The 23,701-nt window shown below is 44.6% G+C and overlaps 1 protein-coding gene across 1 annotated transcript in view; it reads right to left on the bottom strand.

Annotated features, from left to right (window-relative positions):
* The window catches only part of LOC146796345 (3-ketoacyl-CoA thiolase B, peroxisomal-like), a 153,497-nt gene that overhangs the window by 39,699 nt on the left and 90,097 nt on the right, over window positions 1-23,701 (bottom strand). Inside the window, exons 5-7 of the mRNA XM_085630202.1 lie at window positions 23,566-23,608; window positions 16,344-16,442; window positions 10,389-10,469 (exon numbers count right to left, since the gene is read on the bottom strand). Of these exons, the coding sequence (XP_085486328.1) occupies window positions 10,389-10,469; window positions 16,344-16,442; window positions 23,566-23,608 (223 nt within the window). The remainder of the gene's footprint in view (window positions 1-10,388; window positions 10,470-16,343; window positions 16,443-23,565; window positions 23,609-23,701) is intronic.

Raw genomic sequence — 23,701 nt, 5'->3', positions numbered from 1 at the left:
CTATTTTGAGACCCAGAAGATACCAGCATTAGTACTTTATTTAGACGCCTGAAAAGGTTTTCGATTTGGTGATTCGGGAGACTTTATTTTGTATTTTAGAAAAATTTGGCATACCCTCTAAAATTACAGGGTTGGTTGAGAAATTATATTTGAATGCGGCGGCCAATATTATTATCAATGCCACTGAGGTTGGCCAAGTAAAAGTCAAAAGGGGAACCAGACAAGGATGTCCGATATCCCCGGTGCTATTCGCCTTTTTTTATTGAGCCCCTTGCGATAGCAATCAGGAATAATGGGGATAGCTGCCCTCCGCTTCCAACCATGGGTAAAGTTAAATTATACACTGGCGACATTATGCTTATGATAAAGCCGGAGGAGGAAGTGCAGGCAAAGCCTTCCAGATTTTTTACCTCTATGAGTCGTTCGGTGGTTAGAAAATTAATAAAAAGAAAACAGAAATAATTTTGTGTGGTTGTACATCCAGGGATTTGCACCCCGATATTCTTCCGTGTTTAAATTCAAATCCCAAGAGATACCTAGGTGTCTATTTTTCGCCATTGATTTCGGAATTATATCATCTGAATTTTGTTCCATTGTTACGAAAAGTCCAGGACTTATTTTCACGATGGAACTCTCTCCCTTTAACCATTCTTGGTAGGGTCGCTTTGATCAAAATGTTGGTGCTTCCACTGTTTAATTTCCATTTTTCAACAGTTCCCTGTGTTTTAGTGAACACCTTTTTTACGAAAGTCGAGTCAATGTTTACATTGTTCTTGTGGGGCATGAAAGATCCCCGAATTGCACTCAACACTTTATATGAGAAACTGGAAGATGACGGCTTAGCTACTTTGCATATTTTGAACAATACATGTCTAGATTTAAGCAGTGTTTACACTTGGGTCTTTCTATTAACTTCTTCATGAATTTAATATGTAAAGAAAATCAGATCCACTGCCCATTATCAATATTTAGATCTCCTAAATTAGTAAAATATAAGTGTTTACATTGGTGTTTTCATAAACATCGGGCTTTTTTAGGAGGTATTCCATCCCAGTTATTAATGTTGCAACCCCAATAGCTGGTCTTTTCGTGTCAGCAGGAATGAATTAGAGATTTGTTTTTAATTATACAAAATTGGATCAAGGCCGGCTTCCATAAACTCTCCGATTTTCTTTAGAACGATAGATGGCTGAATATTAGTGAAATATCTCAATTAATCCCCAGCGATTTCCTCCTCCTTGGGTCATATAATATTCTCAGTAAGGGGCATATTAACAATGCGGCGATAACAAATTATCGCCGCTTTTGCGGCCGTTTTCGGCCGAAAAGCGGCGATAATTTTATCGCCTTATCAGCAAAGACACGCTATCGTGTGTTTTGCTGATTTTGGTCCCGTTTCCAGCACGCCTAACTTTGAATCGCTAATGAGATGCAAAGTAGATGTGTCTGTGGAAACAACATGGGTAAATATCACGAAGGCAGCTTCGCGATATTTACAATGCGGGGAAGCGATTATTTATATTGCGCTAAGTATGCCTTAACGCAGGAATTTAACGTCTGTTAAATTCCTGACTAAGGCATACTTAACATGGGGGGTGGCTTGTGTGGCTAAGACCACAGGCCCCTATTATCAAGGGTATCGCCGTTTTCCATGGAACATCGCTGGAAAACCAGCGATGTTCCATGGAAAACATCGCAATTGCTAGGATAACTATCGCCATTGCGCTGAGCGTTGTTAATACAGCGCTAGCATGGCGATAATTATCTACGATAGCCGGCGTTAAACATTTTAATGCTACGAGCGGCCAGCGATAATTATCGCTGGCTGTTGATGATATGCCCCTAAGTTCCTTAGCAAATTTGATCTGCTCCAGTTGATTGGCCAGAAACAGTTAGTTTATGACTTGCTTGAAGATAGAGTAGTGAAAAAGCCGGGGAATGGAAAAAATGTTTAGCCTCAATTAAAGGGATAGATCTTGAGGCCAAGGCCATAACAAAATGGGGTAAATATGAGGACTTGGAAATTATAGCACATATGTGGTCTACAATTAATAACTTACATTTTAGTTCAGTTAGAGGGGCTAACTGGCGAAGGATGTTTTATTTTATCAAATGGTTACTTTATAGAACCCCTTGCTTTGTAGCCAAGGTTTATCCCAATCAAACGGGGCAGTGTTTCTGGTGCCATATTCACCCTTCAGCCAATTGGACTCATATAATATTACAGTACCCCTTGATCCAGAAATTTTGGAGCGACATTTTTGATAATTTGGAAACAGGATGTTTAATAATGATTGGGTTTAACGCCCGGCTGATAGTGTTAGGTTATAACCCAGATCTTCGGCTACCAGAGAAGTTGATTAAACTATTATATATCGGAATGGCTGTCGCCAGATCACTTTTACTTCAAAGATGGCGAACGGATCTAATTCTATCTAAGAATGAATGGGTTTGGAAAATGGGTCAGGTTAAAGGAAGCAAACGAGTCTATACTTCACGAATTGGTGGACTTAAGAAGTTTGAGAAGATCTGGGCACTGTATTTTGACTGTGATTTCTGAAAGTTAGTATATAACCTGCCGTATTTCTCTAATCTGTCCTTACTTTTATGAATTTCAGAGCTTGGCACTTTAACTTGTATAGTATACTTCATGTCATTTTATCAGTCTTATCAGACTAAGTTACATGCTTTTTTTACTATTTTACATGTATTTTAGATACCTTAAATTCAACGTTTTGTTTAATAGGTATTGTTCTGAGGCAGTGGACATAAGTTTCTAGACTTTAGGCATTCTTTTTATCTTACGGCTTAAAAATGCTTTTTTAAGGTCCCCCTGCTTATTGATTACTGGATGCGTTGCTTTTTGATTAATTGGTGCTATTTATTACCCCTTCAGATGTCAGTGATGGATTTTAATGGATGTATATTTGGACTCAAATTTATGTATTCTATATGGTTTTCAATAGAATTTTTTAAAAAAAAACATGATCACAGATTGAAGCTAGTCTTGGAAAGGCTAGCAGCGAGGGGCTGATGGCAGAGTTAAAAAAGATCAAGTTTGCCATGAGATCAGTAACTTACTTGAGGCATGAAGTTGGCAGGGAAGGTATTTCTCCCAAGAGAGACCTAGTGAAGTGGATTAGCTGGCACCAGCAACTGCTTCTAAGTAGGATGTCAGATCCTTCCTGGGATTGGCGGAATCTTGTTGGAATTTGTGGAGAATTTCGCAATGACGCAAAGCTCAGGTAACAGGTCTGAGAATACAGTGGCGTACGCTTCTCATTTCTTGACTCCGGCTTTAGAGACATTTTCTGTAATTGAGAAGGAAATTCTGGCAACCGTTTGAGCTATGGAAAAAATGAGACAGTATTTATGGGGTTCAAGGTTTACCCTACAGACTGATCATAAGCCCCTAGTTAAAGTCTTAACTTCTGGTGGTATAGTTAAGGCAGCTCTTTGCATTGCCAAGATGACATGAAGACTTCTAGACTTTATGTACGATGTTGAATATTTGCCAGGTAATCGGAATAAGGTGGAAAATTATTTCATTTGTCACCCTTACCTTTGGATGGGTATTGTAGAAGTGATTGGTACGAGTATAGTGTGGCCTTGGTCAAGGATAAAGATGAAGTAATAAAGGGGGGACTGGTTTTCTGGTCAATGATGGTGACGGAATTTGTCAAAAAGAAATGGCCTAGTAAAAATGAATTAACTGGTGAATGCAAGGCATTTTGGAACTCAAAGAAAAGTGGTCTTTAAATGGATTTCTTCTTAGAGGAGACAGGGTTGTACCCCTAATAAATCTTCATGAAAGGATTTTGAGAATCATGCATGAAGGCCATTTAGGAATAGTCAAATTGAAAAGGAAAATGAAGACTTGGTATTGGTGGCCTAGGGTCAATGCTGACGTTGAAAGGTTCATAAGGACTTGGGTCCCTTGCTCACTTTGCTACTGGATTCAAGCTAGCCTGGCTGATGAGGGCTGTTAGCCCGAAACCGGTCCCAGGATGCTTGTTAATGGTCCAGCGAAGACATGGCTTGGCAGTTTGGGCTGGACTGTTCCCATGAGGCACAGGGTCCAGACTGATTTGCATATCGGTGTGTCTGAACTGGGGTGGCTAAGCGAGCTAAAGAACGATGATGGATTCAATCCAGATCTGTGACTGGGGTTGAGTGTCTGAAAAGTTTCAGTGCTCCATCCATCATCTCCTTGTGTTTGCTTTGTTCGCCCTAAGTTGGCAGGGTATGCCCAGACGTGGGTCCCTTGCTCATCTTGCCACTGGATTCAAGCTTGCCTGGCTGATGAGGGCTGTTAGCCCGAAACCGGTCCCAGGATGCTTGGTTCCGGTCCAGGGAAGACATGGCTTGGCAGTTTGGGCTGGACTGTTCCCATGAGGCACAGAGTCAAGACTGATTTGCATATAGCTGTGTCTGAACTGGGATGACGAATTGAGCTAAATAACGATGATGTATTTAACCCAGATCTGTGACTGGGGTTGAGTGTCTGAAAAGTTTCAGCGCTCCGGCCATCATCTCCTTGTGTTAGCTTGAATCCAGTGGCACAGTGAGCATGGGACCCACGTCTGAGCATATCCTTCCCACTTAGGGCAACAAAAGCATAAAGAACAAATGATGGATGGAATACTGAACAAATCAAACATTCACCTCCAGTCTCAGCTATGGGTTAAATGCATTGTTCTTTTTCTCGCCATGCCACCCCAGTTTGAACCCAGCCATATGCTATCAGTCTTGAACCTTCTCCCAATGGAAACAGTCCAACCCGATCTGCCAGATTAGGTCTTCCTTGAACCGGAAACAAGGATCATGGGGCCTGTTTTGGGGTATCATCGCTCATCAGCAAGGCTAGCTAGAATCCAGTGGCATGGTGAGTATAGGACCCATGTCTGAGGATACCCTTCCCACTCAGGGCAACCAAAGAAAATGAACAAATGATGGATGGAATGCTGAACAAATCAAACATTCAACCTCAGTCCCAGATCTGGGTTAAATCCATCGTTCTTTTGCTCACCATGCCACTCCAGTTTGGGCCCAGCCATATCCTAATCAGTCGTGACCCTGCTCTCCATGGGAACAGTCCAGCCCGAACTGCCAGGCCACGACCTGCCCGGACCAGAAACAAGCATCCTTGAAACGCTTTTGGGGTGTTACCAATCATCAGCCAGGCTAGCTTGCTCTTGTTGAGCACTAGTTGAACACTTTTACAGCTATTGTTTTCTTTAGTTGCCATTCAGCCATTCATGCAAGCCACATGCCAGCCTGCTTAACCTGTCTGCCTCTGTGTTTTGAACCCACCTCATGTGTATGGCTACTATGTTTGTATTTCTCTCTAGAGCCCACTGCTACATGTCCTAGGATATCTTAAAGATCCTTACTCCTGAGGCGAAAAGCCGGGAGCTGCATTTCCTGTTTTAAGCTGTTTTTAACAATTTTAAAACCCTTTTGAGTGTACAGACTTACCTTGTGTGTGAATTTCATTTCCCGGGAGCCTGCTGATTACGAGCAGTGCCCCCTTTCACTCTGTGCAAACGCCCTCCGGCCACCGCCATTGATGGCGTGCAACGAGGCCACGCCCCCTCGCTGGCCACGCCCCCCGCCGAGTACATAAGCGCTGAATACGAGCGCTATTGTCATAAAGATCCTTACTCCTGAGGCGAAAAGCCGGGAGCTGCATTTCCTGTTTTAACGAGGCCACGCCCCCTCGCTGGCCACGCCCCCCTGCCTCCCCACACTATAACATGTGTCACTGGAGGAAGCGCAGCGGACGAGCGCAGCGGGAGCGCCGTTTGCGCGCCGAAGGCGCGCCTAAGGCAAGCCCGTCTGCGCCCGTCCGCGACAAGACCGCGACAGGCGCAGGAAACTCTGCCCGTCCTTCCCCCCACATTTCTTACCAGCCCAACGACCTCCTTCAACTACAGGTCACTAAGCATTGTTCCTGTATACTTGACCCAGCCGCGTTGGCAGGCCCAGTTAGCTGCAAGTTCTGCCACTGGACCACTGGCCAACACTCAGCCCTTTCACCAGCCAATGTACCACCCCCTCAGGCCTCCCAGCCCTCCTTTAAAGGAGGTCTGATCAACGCACGCTCCATGTGCAAGCACAATCAAGACATACATGACCTCATCTTGGAGTCCAATTTTGACTGCCTTATGATAACGGAAACATGGCTGACGGTAGACAGTAACCCTGACATTGCTGTCGCCCTACCCCAGGGCTACTCGCTCTTCAGGCAAGATAGAGTTAAGGGCCGAGGCGGAGGTGTCGCAATTATACTCAAAGACACCCTCCCTTGTCATACCTTCAGTTTGGAGCCCTTAAAAAAGACAGAAGGTCTAGGCTTCTCTATTAAACTGAACGAACACACCTCTTTCTCAGGTGGACTTATCTACCGCCCACCCGGTAATGCCACCGAGTTCCTCGACTCCTTGTGCGATTCTTTAGGACAACTTTCACTTAGATACCCATCCTTCACCCTCCTAGGGGATTTTAATCTACATCTCGAATCAAAATCAGATGCACAAACTATTAACTTCACTCAAACCCTTGATATGTTCAATTTTAAGCAACTTGTCACTTCACCCACTCACTCCCTGGGTCACACCCTTGATGGAGTTTGTACTAACTCTTCCTCACTAATCATACTGCCCCCTTTGCCTCAGATCTGGTCTGACCACTCCCTAATCCCATTCTACATTATGAGCACAAATCAGTCTGCCTGCAATAAAGCTAATTCTTACCCCAACAACCACATCAACTGGAAATAGGTCCAAGATAACTTCATCCTTAAACCCCTAATGCAAACTCAAACCCCCATTCTATCTGGTAACGTCGACACCGACGCCGACCTCTTCCACAACTGGATCACACAGGAAATGACTTCCAGAATCCCCCCCTCACGCTCCCGCACCTCCCGGTGTAAAACCAAAACCAATGCCCCTTGGTTCACACCTGAACTAGCCAATGCTCATTTGTTATGCAAAAAGGCAGAACGTAAATGGCGAAAGACATACGAGGTGGTAAATCGTCTTTCCTATATCGCTACAAGGAAAAACTATCTCTCTGAAATCAAAACGGCCAAAAAAAACTACTACGTAAACGCCATCAAAAACTCCTGCCAAAAACAAAAGGCGCTGTTCGCGATAGTAAAATCATTTACGCAGCCCAAGGCACTTCTGCCTGAAATTCCCCCTTCTCAGAAGTTCTGCTACCAAATCTCTGACTACTTTGAGGACAAAATTGCCTCTATTCAAATCAACTTTCCCCCCCCCCAGCTACTCCGCTTGTGCCCCTTCCACCGGACCCTCAAGGCAGCCCTTTCAGTAGCTTCTCCCCGGTCACATTAGAGCAAACTAGAGAAGCCATTCTGGCTCGCAAATCGGGCTCCCCGTCTGATCCTTGTCCCCCCAAAATACTTCACCAACTAATCGACGTGGTTAACCCGACCATTAACAATCTAATTAACTCATCGCTCAGCACAGGCTTAGTACCCAGCCGTTGGAAAAAGGGAATAGTCAAACCCCTTATGAAAAAGGCAAATAAACCCCCGACAGACCTTACCTACCTTCGCCCGATATCGCTGCTCCCGGCCTTGGGAAAAATAACGGAACAACTAGTTCATAGTGAGATAAAACGCTACCTGGATGACAACAACATTCTTCACTCCCAACAATCGGGTTTTCGGCCTAAACATTCGACCGAAACCGCTCTAATTGAACTGTCTGACACCATAAAAACCTTACAAGATCAGAGGAAAAACTCCATTCTCATTCTTCTCGACCTAACGGCGGCGTTTGACACCATCTCCCACTCCATCCTTATCGGTAGACTCATGGACATTGACATCTCCGATTCCGCCCTATCCTGGATAAAATCCTTCCTCTCTGACCGATCTCAAACTGTCGCTCTGGGCCCCTTCCACTCCAAAGAAAAGCTAGTCCTCTCTGGTGTCCCGCAGGGGTCCATCCTGAGCCCCCTCCTTTTTAACATTTACCTTATCCCCCTTCTGACCCTGATTGAATCATTCGGCATACCTGTCACCTCGTATGCCGATGATACACAACTCATTGTGCCACTAGAGGATAACTCTACTGAAGCAGAACTCAATCTTAAACACTGCTTGACCGAAGTCTTCCGATGGATGGACAACAATCACTTAAAATGCAACTCGAGTAAAACGGAGATCCTCCCGATCGGAAAAAACACCTCCTTCTGCCCAGCACTCTGGTGGCCAGACAATTCAGTTGCTCCCCCTCAGACAGTGTCATCGGCCAGGAATCTTGGCGTAATCTTTGACTCCGATCTCTCTTTTGATCAGCATGCCAGAACCGTCGCAGGCAAATGCATCGGAATGATCAAATCCCTCAGAAAGTTCTTCGACTTTCTCCCTCTCGACGCCAGAAAAACGGTGACAGTGGCACTCATAATCTCACGCCTGGATTATTGTAATGGCCTGCTCGCAGGGGCTAAAAAGAGCACGATTCTGAAACTACAGAGCGTATTACATACAGCCGCGCGTTTAGTCCTTGGACTACCCCGCAGATCTTCCATCACCGCAGCGCTTCGATCCCTCCACTGGCTACCCCTTCACAAAAGAATTCTCTTTAAAATTTTGATCATAGCCTTCCGGGCCTACAACATAACAGGCCCTAAATACCTTAACAGGCGTTTTCCCCACTACACCCCTAGTCGCCACCTTCGCTCGACCCATGACAATCTCATCCTTCCCTCTAAATACAATTTGAAAACTAAAGGTGGGAAAACCCTCAGTTTCCTTGCCACCAAAGCCTGGAATAAACTGCCTAAAACCCTCAGACAACTAACCCAGGAAAAACCTTTTAGAAAGCTTCTTAAAACCTGGATTTTCACTCTCCCTGACGATTATTCCAAAGCAGCTATCTAATCCTCTTGGACTGGTTCTCTCAGGATCTTCAGCGCCAAGATGCTCCCTTCGGAGCGAACGCTGCGCTCTAGAAATACCCCACAAATATCAAATATCAAATATCTTGGACAGCATGATCTATTTTGCACCTTCATGTTGAGCTAAAACACTGTAGCTCTATTGTTGTTCAGGATTTGCACTGTTGTCCTTATGATATGTGCATGAAATAACTTTATTGCCAGGAAAACTACCCTTAGTTCTAGAAGATTAATATGTTTTGCTGCTTTTTCTGGGTTCCATGGACCCTAATTCTAAGTTTTCCCACGTGTTCTCACCAGCCCATGTGGGATACATCCGTAGTGATGAACACAAAGGGAAGTGGTTGTTTGAAGGGTCACACTATTGTAATGTTCTTTGTGTTCCACTCGTTTATCTCTTTTTTAACTTTTTCTGTGACAACCGCTAGGGCCTCCCAACTGCTGATTGCTTGTGTTCACTGGTTTTGAACCCATTACCGAATTGGTCATACATGGCACCTGGCATGGGGTATCATTGGAATGCATAATGCCTTTGTGCCCATTAGTTTTAGTATAGTCAGAGCTTATCCTTTCTGGTAGAGGTACGTTTGCAGTGTCAAGGCCAGGACTCTCTCTATGATGGGGATCGCTTTTGAATTCCTCGAATTTAGGGGCCGATTACGATGGCGGATGGACTGGAGTCTGTCCGTCATGGTGGTGGCGACCGGAACTATCCGCAATACCTTCGGCGGTACCGCACACCAAATCAGGATGCGACTCCCACCGTGGCAGTCGCATTCAGCACTTTTAACATTGCGGCGGGTGCTGCTGACTGCGCACCGCCGCGATGTCAAAAATGCAGGTCGTGGATTTGACTGCACTATGTGGCAGGCACCACACGGTGCCTGCCACTTGGTGCAGTGAAATGCCATGGTACCCCCCCAGTGCACAAACACCCCCCCCAACACATTGGGGGCCCGCAACTGGCCCCCGACAACAATCTCCACCAGCCTTTCAACCCGCCGCGGAAAGGCTGACAGAAGACTGCATCGTAATTTGGATGACGGAGCTTGCGTCCGCCACGGTCTGGATCCCACCGCCATGGTAATCTGGCGGTGGGAAAATCGAGGTCCGATGTGGGAAGGATCACCACCGCCGGGCTGGCAGTGACGATCCTTCCACAATCGTAATCGGCCCCTTAGTCTTGTTCCCAAGAATGTCTTTTTACCCTCTGGGGCAGAAAATGACTTTTCCAGGTTTAAGGAACACCCCAATCTGTGAATCCTCTGCATCACTGTATGCTTTTCTGGCATTCTGCGAGATAAAATTTGCCTTTACCAGCCAATTGCCTAGGTAGAAAATTGAAAACGTGTATATAAACAATGTCCCGTTTCAGATTTTTTGCCTCGTGCATGCCATCCCAGAATTGTGATTACTTCAGTAATCTTGCTTGAAAAATAGTTGCCAACACTTACTTTTGCTGTGAAGAAAAAGCAAAGGCATCTTGCTTTTCTCGGGTAACTCCAAACCTCTCTGCAACATTCTCCGACGTTATTCTGCAAAAATAATAGACAACGGTATAAGCAGGAAAAAACACAGGCAGAAACCTACCATAAAGTGCAAAACTATCAGCTAAGCCACATTTTAACTGGAATTTTTAGTAGACACTGCTGTATCTCGAAAGAAATGATTGCTGGCTAAAACCAACAGATTCTGCTTCCTTAAGAAGAAGCTGGCTCTGAACGTGTCTGTGGGGCATATGTATGAAAGGAAAAATTAGTCGCAAACGCTGCGAATCGCAAAAAACAGCGTTTGCGACTGATTTTTCGCTATTTCATATGTATGACACACTTCCACACAGAAAAATAAGAAATCGCTAAATTAGCGATTTCTTAGGCTGCGAAACATGAAAACAGCGAATTTCCTTGCGAATACTTAATTTGCGATTTCTTAGCTTAGCGAAAATCGCTAACAAGAAATCGCAAGCTAAGAAATCGCAAACACATGTATGAAATTTTCGCAAATTGCGATTTTACTAAATTCGCAATTTAAGAAATCGCTATTAACACCAATTGCTTGCAGGTGGTAAACTGGTGCAAGGTACATAAACCAGCCCACAATGCAACAAACACACCCACAATGGCTGCAATGTACGTGATAGCCAGGAGGCTGCGTATTCGGGCCCTTGCTCACAGGAGAATGAGACAGGAACGTATATTCAGGCTGCGCATCACCCTGTTCCAGAACACTGAAGAGGACATCTATGACAAGTACAGACTGCACCCACAGACCATAATGGACCTGATTGAGGAGCTGAAACCCCACTTGGAGCACCCTACACGCAGGACACAAACAATTCCCACACATGTGCAGGTCCTGTGCTCCCTGCACCTCCTGGCGTCAGGGAGTTTTCAACGGGTCATAGCGGAGGTTGGTGGGGTGTCACAGAGTGCACTTTCGCGCTTCTTCTATGCCTTCCTAGATGCAATGCTACTGAGGCTCTCACATCACATTTACTTCCCCACCACCCAACAGGCATTACAGCAAACGATACTGGACTTGTACCAGATTGCACGTTTCCCCCACGTCATTGGCTGCATTGACGGGACCCATGTGGCCATCACACCCCCAGCAGAAACTGAATATGTCTACAGGAATCGGAAATGCTACCATTCCCTCAACATACAGATTGTGTGCAATGCTAAGTATCACATCACAGACATCGTAGCCAAATACCCCGGCAGTACACATGACTCCTTCATCTTCAGACACAGTGGAATACACAGACGTCTGAGTGCTGGAGACTTTGGGGAGGGGTACCTGCTTGGTAAATACATTGCACACATCAATACATCCACTACATCACTTGAGGGGGGGGACATTGACTTACCTATTGTGTTTTTTTCCATGCAGGTGACAGTGCCTATGCAGTGCGCGACTTCATCCTGACCCCATACCTGGATCCTGCAAATGCTAGTGAGAGGAGCTACAACAGGGCACACAGATCTACACGCTGCGTCATTGAGCGAACCTTTGGAATCCTGAAGAGCCGCTTCCGGTGCCTGCATAAAAGTGGAGGCGCACTGCAATACAGCCCTGAGACCTGCTGTAAAATCGTGGCAAGCTGTGCAATGCTACATAACATGGCAATGAGGAAAGGCACCACAATTGATGTGACCGATACAGACACATCGGATGACGAGCGCCCTGCTCCCCCTGCCAGACCAGCAGCAGGAGTTGTGGCAGCTGCTGGACGCCAGAGACGGACTGAGATCACACAAAACTACTTTTAGGTGAGTATGGATGAAATGAGACAACAAAGCCTGATGATGTGTCAAGTGTTTAATCACACTTCACATGCAAGAAATAGTAATTGTCCCCAGCACATGTTGTACACACAGTGTAGAGAAGGCACAAGTAATAGGCCAAACAGCCTTTTCGGGTTAATGCACCCATGTTGCAGGCAGTGTCCCCGCAGATGATCACCTCCGTCGCTGCCGTCCAGGGTGAGTGCCCCCCATGGTGCTCCCTTGGCCTGCTACCTGTCTGCCACTGCGGCGTCTTTCACCTGGCAAGGTTGGAGTGATGCTGCTGCGACTTGATGTGTCCTCACTCTCAGCAGAGGCCATTAGTGCGCTGCCACCAGCATTGGCAGTCTGCAGCTGTTCCACAGCAGTGGTTACCTGCGCAAGCCCTCGTGCAATGTCCTGGCAGCAATGTGCCATGTCCACCTGCATTGTTACGCTTCTGCGTGTGAGTGCGCTGGTGGTGGTGCAGAGGCGGTTGACTGCCTTTGTATAATTGTGTAGGCGTGCATTGGCACGTCGTCCAGCCCTGTCATTGGCAGCTTGGGTGTCCCTCAAAGTGGCACAGAGCTCATGTATTGCCGCTACTATGTTCCTATTGTCCTGATGTATGCGGCATAGCTGGCGATTTATTGACCGCATTGCCTTGCTTTGCAGGCGCTGTTCCTGCAGCATGCACTGTTCCAAGCCGGAGAACACGGACCCTTCTCCTTCTGTTGCAGTGCTGCTCCTGGGCCTTGATCTGGATGTGGCCTGTGCCCTTTGCCTTGATGTTTGTGCGTCATGACAGGGCAGTTCTGTCACACCCTGACTCCCCTCTCTCCTGTCGGTGTCATCGCCTGTTGCTGGGAATTCCTCGTCAAATGGAGGCAGTGGGGGCACATGTGCGCGCTTCCTGCGCTGAATTGGCTGCTGGTCTGTGTCATCGCTGCAGTCCGCAGGGTCTGCAGGCTCCTCTCCCTCTACGCTGTCTTCTTGTGGCATGCCATGTGCTGTGGATGTAAAGGGGAATACATGAGTTTGTGTTACTGTCTGCATGTGGCACTCAATAAAGTTACAATTCTTTGACGGCTAACCTCTGACACATTTTCATTCAATGATCCCCAAAACACATATGTTGCATTTAATTTTGATGGTGTCATGGACACACAGTCAGACACAGTACTACGAGTCCCATGATGCATTGCTGTGTGTGCTGTAAGACCTGGCCTGGATTAGCATTTTGGGAGTTTACTATGCGCATTTGGGGGAGTGTGCAAGGATGGGGAGGAGTGCAGGTTGATTTTGCATGCATCTTACCTTGTCTGCTGGATGAGGGGTCGGAGCTGTCTATTGCAGCCACACCACCAACGCTCTCAGGCAGGAGGGTAGACTCCACGAGCTCCTCATGGGGGGTTGGCTGCTCTGCAGTGGATGGTCCTCCTCCAGTCTGATTGGCATCCTTGAGTCTGGCTGCCACCCTCTCCTTGGACCTCTGGCGCATATCGTACCACCGCTTGCGCAGCTCCTCGATGGTACGTGTGGTGACTCCAACAGCATTCACCTTGCTCTGTATTTCCAGCCAGATTTTCCTCTTCCTGGCCTCTGGGACTTTGAGTGCCTTCTTCCCAAAGAGGAGCTCATGGCTGCAGACCATCTCCTCAATGAGGACCTCCTGCTCCTTTTCAGAAAACTTGTGTTTTCGCTTTCTTTTCTCAGCATCCTTGCCCTGCTGTTGTTGTTTGGGATCCATTGCTGGTTGCTGTCTCCAGGAAAGCCTCCTCACACTCCACAAGCAGCCTCTGGGTGTGGCTCAGGTGAGCAGGTGCAGGCAATCACTCCAGTTTCCTGTTTGTGATGTCATCAGCCTGCACAAGGCTTGCAGATTCCTGTTTTTGCGATTTCTTAATTAGCGAATTTCGCTATTAAGAAATCGCAATCCGGGATTCTGCGATTTATTTGCGACTTTTAAGTAATTGCAAAGGATTAGCGATTTATTTTTTACATCCCGTTTAGCGAATCTGAATTTGCGAATCGCAAAATATCGCAAATTAGGATTCGCTAGAGGGGAGTTTGATACATATGCCCCTGTGTTCCCAACGTTCTTTTTCGAATTGCATTGCAAATTCCATTTTTTAAACACACGGAACTGAAGTTTATCCAAAAGCAAGGATGTATAAGCAGTATCAAGTGTAAGGGGAGAATCCTCGCCTCTTATTTATAATAACTTCATTTTAGTTCCATCAGGAAATGCTAATATAAGAATCTCCACACCAAGTCGAAACATCCATTTTTGGTGTACATTTGTTGCAGCAGTGTTTGTACAAAACACCATAACGGTGTGGGATAACGCATAAGCCAAAGGAAAGGAAAGACCTCAAGACCTGGCTCTTTGACTGATCCAGAGCTGCCCCCCCCCCAGTGCCTTGAGACCCTCACGCGCGCTATATAAAACCCTGATTGATTGATTGATTGATTGATTGATTGATTGATTGATTGATTGATTGAAAGGTGCAAAAACATAAATGAGCCAGGGTAAACCTGAAAGAGCTGGCAACCTAGAAAATTAATCTCAGGTTAGAAATGATTGACATTAGTGAAAATGATACACACAAAATAGTAATTTATTCTTCGAGTTCAAAAGGAAGTTTATTGAGATAAAAGAAAATACTAGCACAAAAAAGTATAAGGATAATAATAATAATAATAAAAGAAAGAAAAATTACACATAATAAACAATTCAGTGTTGAAAAGCATAAAGGATCAAAAAATCAAGACATAGTAATCTATTCTTGACATGATGTTTAATTTTTCTTTTGACTGAACTAATCCCCAATCGTGCAAAGTTCAAAACCGCACTGAGATCTAAACAGACCAAGAAAAGCCGCTGTTGGGCTACAGGGTGACTTTTGAATACGTACCTCAGCAACCTAAAATGTCACCTTATTAAGGAATCCCATGCATTAAACTTTGATAAATTCCTTGGCCAGCTGGCCACATATGCTGAACAAAGCGTTGGCTGCACTTCCTGCTTTGTAACGCTCATCATGTACCACTTTTGTATGAAAACAAAAAAATCATTATCAAATCGAGAACAAATAACTTTGGCATATATAATCTTCTCATGGCAATCATTTTTAGGTCTCGCCTGACCCAGCGCATGCGCTGGTCTGGCGAGACTTATTGAGAGGGCTCCAAAAAGTGCTACCAGGCCAGCCTAGAGCTACAGTGCATGTGCGCGGGCGCACGCGCCGCGCTTTACCGCGATTACTTTCACTTTCGCAGCCGCATGGCCACTTTGATGTTTGATCGCGATCACTTTCACTTTCGCGGCCGCACGGCCGCTTTGCATAGCCAATAGGTCTCGCTTTTGGGACCTTATAAGTATTTAGTTATGCAACTGTTGCATGGCTAAACACTTATAAGGTCCCAAAGGCGAGACCCATTGGCTTGTTTAATCTATGATGATGTACAACCTTGATCCAAACGCTCTCAATTAAGTGCTCACTTACACAAAATATGGGGATCTAACAAGTGATCAGATCTTTCTTGATACCATAAGAAAGGTGTGAACTGCTAGCCAATATAAAGGTATTGTTGGGGTTTGGGGACCCCACTACTCATTTTCAACCTAGGAAAGTAAGGATGAGCTCTGCATACCTTTGCCTGGGGACCTTAGCACTCAGCAGCACCCTGCTCAGTACAGTAACTTTGTTTATATAGGCCAGCCTAAATGGAATTCTGATTGTCCCCCCCCCAAAAAAGATTTAGTAGTAGGGCTCCATTATGTGTGTTATGAAACTGGGGTGGTCAGAAATGGGAGGTGGAAACAGCAGGAACAAGTGGGAAACACAAAATCCACAAGGACAGTAAGAACACACAGAGCAGGAAAGCAACGAGAAGAGGGGATAATGCAAACCGTGAATTAGAAACTGAGGGCTTGTGGGTGTCATCGGCTTCCGCCGCCAGTAGTCAGTGTATATTGAACAGGTCGAGCCACCACTAAATTTTAAGTGATGATTTCAGATTGGGTGCATAGCGATTCACCAAAAATCACGTGGAATTATTAAAAGGCCATACATCATTGTGATTTTGATATATTTCAAAGCATAAAATCTTGCCTATTCAAAGAAGGATGTCACTTACCCCATAGGAAGAAGGCAGTCTCTGGCTTTAGGATGATCCAACATGCGGGGGCTCGTAGCTTCAGGTTGTGCCGCATCTTTGAGAGTCATGGATTCAATGCTGAAAGAAGTAAAGCATGGCTACAGAAACCTATAGAGCTGAAAGAAAGATCACAAAACGTGCTTCACCAAGGTAGATGCCAGAATATTGTCTTTGTTGCAAAATGTGTTCAAAAAGGTATATGCATAGTTGCATACCTTTAGCTACATTCTGGATATATTTGGAATATGTGAGAGGACAGTGTTGTCCCTTGTGTACTTTGACACGTTGAGAGGCCGTGAGGGCTTTCAGGGGTCTCCTGGGGTAGTTATGCCATTGGATGCATCATCAAAAAGGCTACTGCAGTGATTTGAAAGACTGTTTTAAAAATAAACAAGCATCGAGATCACTCCATCAAATCTTTGCCATTACCTATATCAAATTGGACCATTCACAAGATTTCACCGGCCTAAAGCCGGCAAACAAAATGTAGAATTAACATGGTAGAAGAGAAGACTTAGGAATTAGTGTTCAACCTTGGGGTGAGGCTCACATTTTCTCTAGGTAAAGTGTCTTTTTGCTGATGTAGGTTATTTTAGGATCCTGATACCACATTATGAGAAATAGAAGAAACCTAATTCTTTCAGTCACTCAGAGTAATGTCTGAGCTTAAATTGTTTTACCTTTTCTTTTGGTTGTTTTCCCACTTTATTATTGTGTTTTTTTATGACTAAATACATATCTTGTTCTCCATTTGGACACCTAACATATACTTAATTGCAGCAGTGGCCGCTGCAGGTAAGAGCGTTGGGGCCAGGTGAGGGGGGATTGTGAGAGACGACCACGAGGGAAAAGTAATTATTTATTTAATTTTCTCTCGTGGTCGTCTCTCGAAATCCCCCCTCACCTGGCCCCACCGTTCTTACCTGCAGCAGCCGCGGCTGCTTCATTGTATCTCTATGTAACAATTTCTGCTATGTCCTGCAAGTAAGGGACCTATGTTCCTTGAAAATAAGTTTACTCAAGGTCCCGTAGCACCTTTGGGTTTCCCTTGTTTTTTTAAACATAAAAACGTAAGGGCACTATTAAACGCATGTGTAAAAGTATCACCCATCCTGTGTCAGTATTGATGCATTAAGCATATACTAAGAACATAAACAGTGAGTCTTCTGAAAAAGTCTAGCCATCGTGTAAAGTGATTAATTATTGGTAGAACATTGGCAACTCTGTAGCTTTTAAGGTTGAATCAGAAATCTCAGAGGAATATTTAATGGCAGGCACTTTCACCCAGACAAGTCATGCCATATGATAAGGATTGCACAAGTACTCTGTCACAGTCTGTGCTGCAAACTTGTTCAACCAGTTAGACTCAACAACTAAAAGGCCAGTTCTTGGCCTGAAGTATCCCACATAAAAGAACCCCAGCTAGAGGTCCTCATTTATACTAGCCAGGTTCCTGTCCAGATGTTCTTCAAGTGAACAATGTGGACAGGTAAGCATGCTTCTTTAAAATTCTAGTGGTTTTTCCTTTTTACTCATTTCTATTTAACAGGATGAATGTTTAACTTTTCCACAGCCTTTCATTCCCCTCTCTATTCTCAAAATGGTCAAATCTTGGAGCTAATTTGTAGTGCGCCGCGATGATGGCGATGTCCTTTGCAGTAAGTGGCAGTACTGACCACAGACAGTAGGGGGCAGCAATGCAAGTCTAGAAGAAAACTCCCTTTCACAACAGCAGTAATTCTTACTCGTCCCCAGATCCATGATTTCTCTTTTTATATTTGCCTGACTCCCAAGCATCTTGATTCCCTGATTCCTTGAAGTCTCAAGTCACTCACATCAACTAGATTATCATCCCCTCAATGTATTATTTAACCCGACAGATCATCTTAATACCGGGCCTTATTTTAACGTTCTTTACTAGCAAACTATCCCACCCCATCTCTCTGCTGGCAACGCCATTCATACACTTGGTTCTGACAGTGATGCTGAAAATCCCTCTCCTGACACCACATCCCAATCAGTTATTCAGTTTTCTTGGGAGGGGAGAGACTGCTTCCTTACCCTAAAATTGTGAGCCCTAAGAGCAGTTTGTCCAGGGGTTGCTGGCTATTTGCGCCCTATCTTTATCTTTTATAATTAAATAGAAGTAGATTTGGTGGAGTTCTCAATGTGCATGTTCCATACTAAAGGTCTTCTAAGCTCAAACTCCTACTGACACTTGCATCTGTATCCTGTGTAACCATCTGGCCCAATCTCATATTCTAACACAGAACAGAGATGTTCCTGCACACACACAGCTTGCACTGCACACACAGATAACCTTAAGTTGTACATTAATAACCACTCACTTATCGGCAGTAACTAGGCTACTTCGTCTAAACCCACGCACACCTAAAATGCGCTACACAACTTTTTAACCACAATCACCAACTAGACTCACAACAAACAAAAGGAAAAAAAATACCCCAAACTGTAAGGCTGCATGTTGCTCAACCACGTAAGCAGCCACAGATTTGCTCACATTTCATCACACAAATATTGTACAAGCCAGGATTGTTACAGACTACAGATAACACTAAACTGCTTTAGGGCCTGCCGCCACAATACCTCACTTGCACTGGACTCAACACCATTCCCGTTAATCTGTCCTCCCTGCCTGTCTCATACAACATCATTGCAAACAGCAAAAATGCCGAAGGTGGTGTTCTTTATTTAATTATGCCTATTCCGTCGTCTGTCGACTTCTCCTGCTCCCGCCCCGGCCCTGCCCCAGACCCACCGCGTTTCCCTGTGCCGGTCGCCGCTGCGAAGGACCTGGGCAAACTCACCCTGCAGCCAACACCAGCTTGTGACCCACTCATTCCAGCCTATCAGAAGAAGGGCCTGTGCTAGAGTATGGCTCACGAACAATAGCGTTTGTCATTTGAGCACATTTTCCACCTTCACAAAGGGGATGAAAGAAAATCTAGCCTTCATCAAGGTGGTGGCAGAGAATATCCTAAAGTGAGCAGCTTCACTTTCTTTAACCTCTTCAGTGCCCATGACGAGATAGTCTCGTCATGGAGCACGGTCGCGCTGTGCCCATGACGAGACTATCTCGTCATGAACCCCACCCACTAATGTAACGCCCGGCACAGGAGGGGGAAAGGGCGTGGCACAGAAGGGGTTAATGCAACACCCTTCATCTTCCTTCTATGCCCCAGCTTTCAGGAGGAACTATGCTGCTGCTCCTCCTCAGTCACAGCAAAGCAGAGCAACCAACCTGCAGACACCGAGGCCCAGATTTACTAAGGGCTTGCGTTTCCCTCGCATCACACAAGGCAACGCAAATCATTAAGTCAGATTTACACGCAAAGCCACCTTGCGTGATTCTGCGTGGCTTGATAAAGCTAGAGTAATGTAAGGCAAAGCAAGTCGCTGCCCTGCATTACTCTGCATTGGGAAGGCGTTCCATGGCTGGAGTGTGGGTGTTCCCACGCATCCACCCATGCATTTTGTTGCATTCCCAGATTTACTTAGTATAGTAAACCTGGGAATGCGTCGAAATGCTACGCCATGAAGTGCCGTAATGCAAAATGATGGGGGCCACCCGGCAGAATGTGATGAGGGACCCAAGGCTACCATATCTCAAAGATATTAAATGGTCTTGGGCTTAATGGGGCCCCCATTGAAGGATTAAGGACCCCTAGGAGGGTTGGGAGCTGCCCTGCATCACAGGGGCTGCAGGGGCCTGTGTTACACCCTTGACGCCATTCCAATATAGACACAACAAGGTAAAATATATTTAGTTCTCCTTATTATTTCCGCTTTCCATGTTTGCTGCATTTTGCAGCACACATAGAAAGAGGAAAATGCCTTTGGGATTGTTTTTGTGCACTCCGTGCACCTGTGCAGGGAGGGAGCAGAAATGCGTCATATGCACCCTAGTAAATATGGCACATTCTGCTCTCTCCCTGACACACAGAGCAGCAGGTTGTCTTGCTGCGTTGCGTTACGTTTGAGTAAATCTGGGCCTGGGTTTAAATTTGAAAGGCTCCTATCCCCTTGCCGAGTGACGATGGCTTCTGCAACTCAGAGTGGGCCTGTAAATTGAGCAATGCCTTACAGATTTATCTGCGCGGTGTTGGACCCACCCTGTGTGCTTCCCAACAAGATCTGCAGCCTCAATTTGATTCCTTAGGGACATTCATTTTATCATCATCCAAAGAAGCCATTATTCACCTAGGGTTCAGGATGCCTACTCAGGGGGTTTGAGACTGCTTTGAAAATTTAATTGTTAACACAATAATAAATTATATAAAAAACTCTAAAAATGAAAATTTTACGACTTGCTGTAAATGTGAAGGAATTTGAAATTGGAGACTAAAAGTTAAGTTGGTCTCCTCAGATTGATTAATGGGAGCAGTGCATTAGACAGAATATAGTAAGGGCAATGGGTGGCCTCAATTGAATTTAGAAAAGGGGCAATTAAAATGTTGGTTTTTTAAAATATTTGTTTGTAAATTAAGTAAAATATTTCATCATTTGTGTTTTTTATTTGATGAAAAGTTGTTTCTGTAATTTTGTGTATTGTTTTGTGGTTCAAATCATCAAAATTACTTAGGCCGGGATTCCTAGCTTCCAATAATGACTTAGTGGGGGTCCCTGGATACAATTAATGATTCAGTGGGGATCTCCAGATTCAGCTAATGATTAAGTGGGGTGGGGGTCCACAGTCAAAAGGTTATGACCCACTGATTAGAGGGCAAAAGAGGCTGTCTCGGTTTGGAGATGTTAAAACCAGTGATGTGAACGTTCAACAGACCCCTCCAATATATACATTAACAAGGAGTTTAATTTTATCCTGCCAAGATTGCAGTGTTCACATCAGGCTACAACAGCAACCCTTAAACCCATGAGAACCAATGTACGCAACAGTTTTATGGCAATAATGTTCACATGGGTATCATTTGCAACAGAAATGTTACCAAAAAACAGACTAAATAGTCTCACACAATCAATCAATGATTCAACACACAATCAATCAATCACTATTTTTGTTGCAAATGATACCCATGTGAACCATTGTTGCCTTAAGATTGCAATGACATGTTTTTATTCATCAGGGAGAGATGAACTACTGGACACATATGCAGTCATGGAATGCATATTTGCAAACTTGTGCTGCTTTTCATTGATGTAAATAGAAGATAGTGCTGCTTTTACTGTAACCTGCATTCTGAAATGCAAAATGTCACTCTAGGAGCTGGTAAAAAGCATTATGAATCTGTGTAGCCTATAACTTAGCCCACTTTAAAATATTATTCACAAAAGGTCAAATTCAAATGATGCAAGATTCAACTGGGAATTAATTATTTTCTTTTTGCAACAGACTTGCATCTGTATGCATGCATGCAGATGTTGAATGCCAATAACTTTACAATAAGATTGACATAAACGTGGTGCAAGAGTGACGCAAACCTTAAGTCAGATTTTTGAAGCCAAAAAAGGCCACTTTGCATGGCCCTGAGTGGCTCCATAAATCTGGAGTACGGTAACGCAGCGCAAATCTCTGCGTTGCCTTACTCTGACCTGGGAAGGCGTTCCATGGGCATTGCATGAGTGTTCCCAAACAACTTTGATGGCTTTTGACGCATTACCAGATTTACAAGATCTGGCAATGTGCCATAAAGATACACTTTCCCAGGAAAGGAGTACTGAGGAGAAATATGTTTATTTGTCCTCGTTACTTCCTCTTTCTATTTGTGCTGCACTTTGCAGCACAAATAGAAAGATGAATATGTCTCTCAGGATTGTTGTTGTGCAGAAAGGTGTCCCTTCCTGCACAAAAACAATCCTGTATCCAATGCAGCTCCCTTGTACCATGGTGCAAGGGTGCCTACATTGGCAATAGGCTGCCATTCGCAGAGGCAGGAATGCGCCATATTTCCTTAAACACAGCCCATATCTGCCCTTTCCTTGTCACGCAGCGTAGCAAGGGGACTTGCTGCGCTGCGTGACTTATTTTATAAATAGTCCCCTTGATATTTGTGACTAGTTATGATGCAGTCTATTACAATCCAGTGACAAATTCTGGTTTAGATGAGGCAACATATATGAAGCTAATAAAAGACCCCATCCTGTTTTTAAAAGAAAAGAACACGTACCACTATTACTAACCTCATGAAGGCATTTTTCTCCCATATACTACACTGATTTTAAAACCTTTACCAATCTAATGCATAGCTCCTAGGTGTTTCAGTCAATTGAATAATGCTTTCTTGTGTTCACCAAAGCTGTTAAGCAGGATGTATCATCCACAAATTGAAAGAATGGTGGAAAGATTCAATAGGACCATCAAAGAGTACATGCAGCTTGCAATAAATTGTGGGGAAGACTGGCAAAAGGTAGCTGCAGGGGCTTCCATTCTGTAATCCACAATCCTATCTTGCAACTCCTCTTTCCAATATTCTCCACAGCTCCTCACAAAAGCATGAACATTTACAATAATACAGCCACTCTTATCCTTAGCCAGCTGCAACTGCCAAGACACATACCAATCCCTATCACCCTAGTTAGAAAGCATTCATCTGCTGCAGTTCTATTATGTCATCCACTGCACCACTGAGTTTCATCCTAGCTAATTACTGACATTAGTAGCCTTCACTGGGACCACTCACATCACTGCAATAGTGTACCAGCTCCACCCCTGACTTTGCTGAGGATAAAAACAAGCCCAATTGCCTCAGACATGTAAAGAAAGATAGAAACACTTCACTGTTTATTTTTTCTGTTGTTCTGCTGCATTATGGCTTACCGCGCCCCCTCAGGGAGGTAAGCGTTTCTTGTTGCCACTATATGCAGACTCCATCTTTTACTTCGCTGACGGGTGAAAGTAAGCCTGTATGCCACATAGCTGCAGAAAAAAAAAACAGGCGAAGAGATTCCACAACCAGCCAGCACAGGTACCATAAAAAGGCGCACACCACAGGAACAGATAACTGGCAACTTCAGATTGATTCATGTTTGGACATATACTGGTAATTTGGCCGGCAAATGAAGCATTCTGGTAGATGCCCAGTTCCAAAATTTCCATTCAGGATGCAAACAAAAAAACATAAGGCACTACACAAACACGAACGCATTTGAAAAGGAGTTGACTCAGTCTACCATATATAATTTAACAATTTAAAAAAAACACATAAAATGTAGCTATACTTACCCACATGCCAAACCTATGTCGTAAGAACCATTTCTGATTCCACCTGAAAAAGGAGTTCTTACATTTAAAAAACAAAATTAAATAACTTTTTTCATCGATCAGTTGTAAATTTTATCAGAGGCACTGAAAAGCTATG

The sequence above is a fragment of the Triturus cristatus genome, chromosome 10 (assembly GCF_964204655.1).
Source record: "Triturus cristatus chromosome 10, aTriCri1.1, whole genome shotgun sequence".
NCBI lineage: Eukaryota > Metazoa > Chordata > Amphibia > Caudata > Salamandridae > Triturus > Triturus cristatus.
Note: the sequence above shows the minus strand (reverse complement) of the source record. Positions and strands in the feature narration are given on the sequence as shown.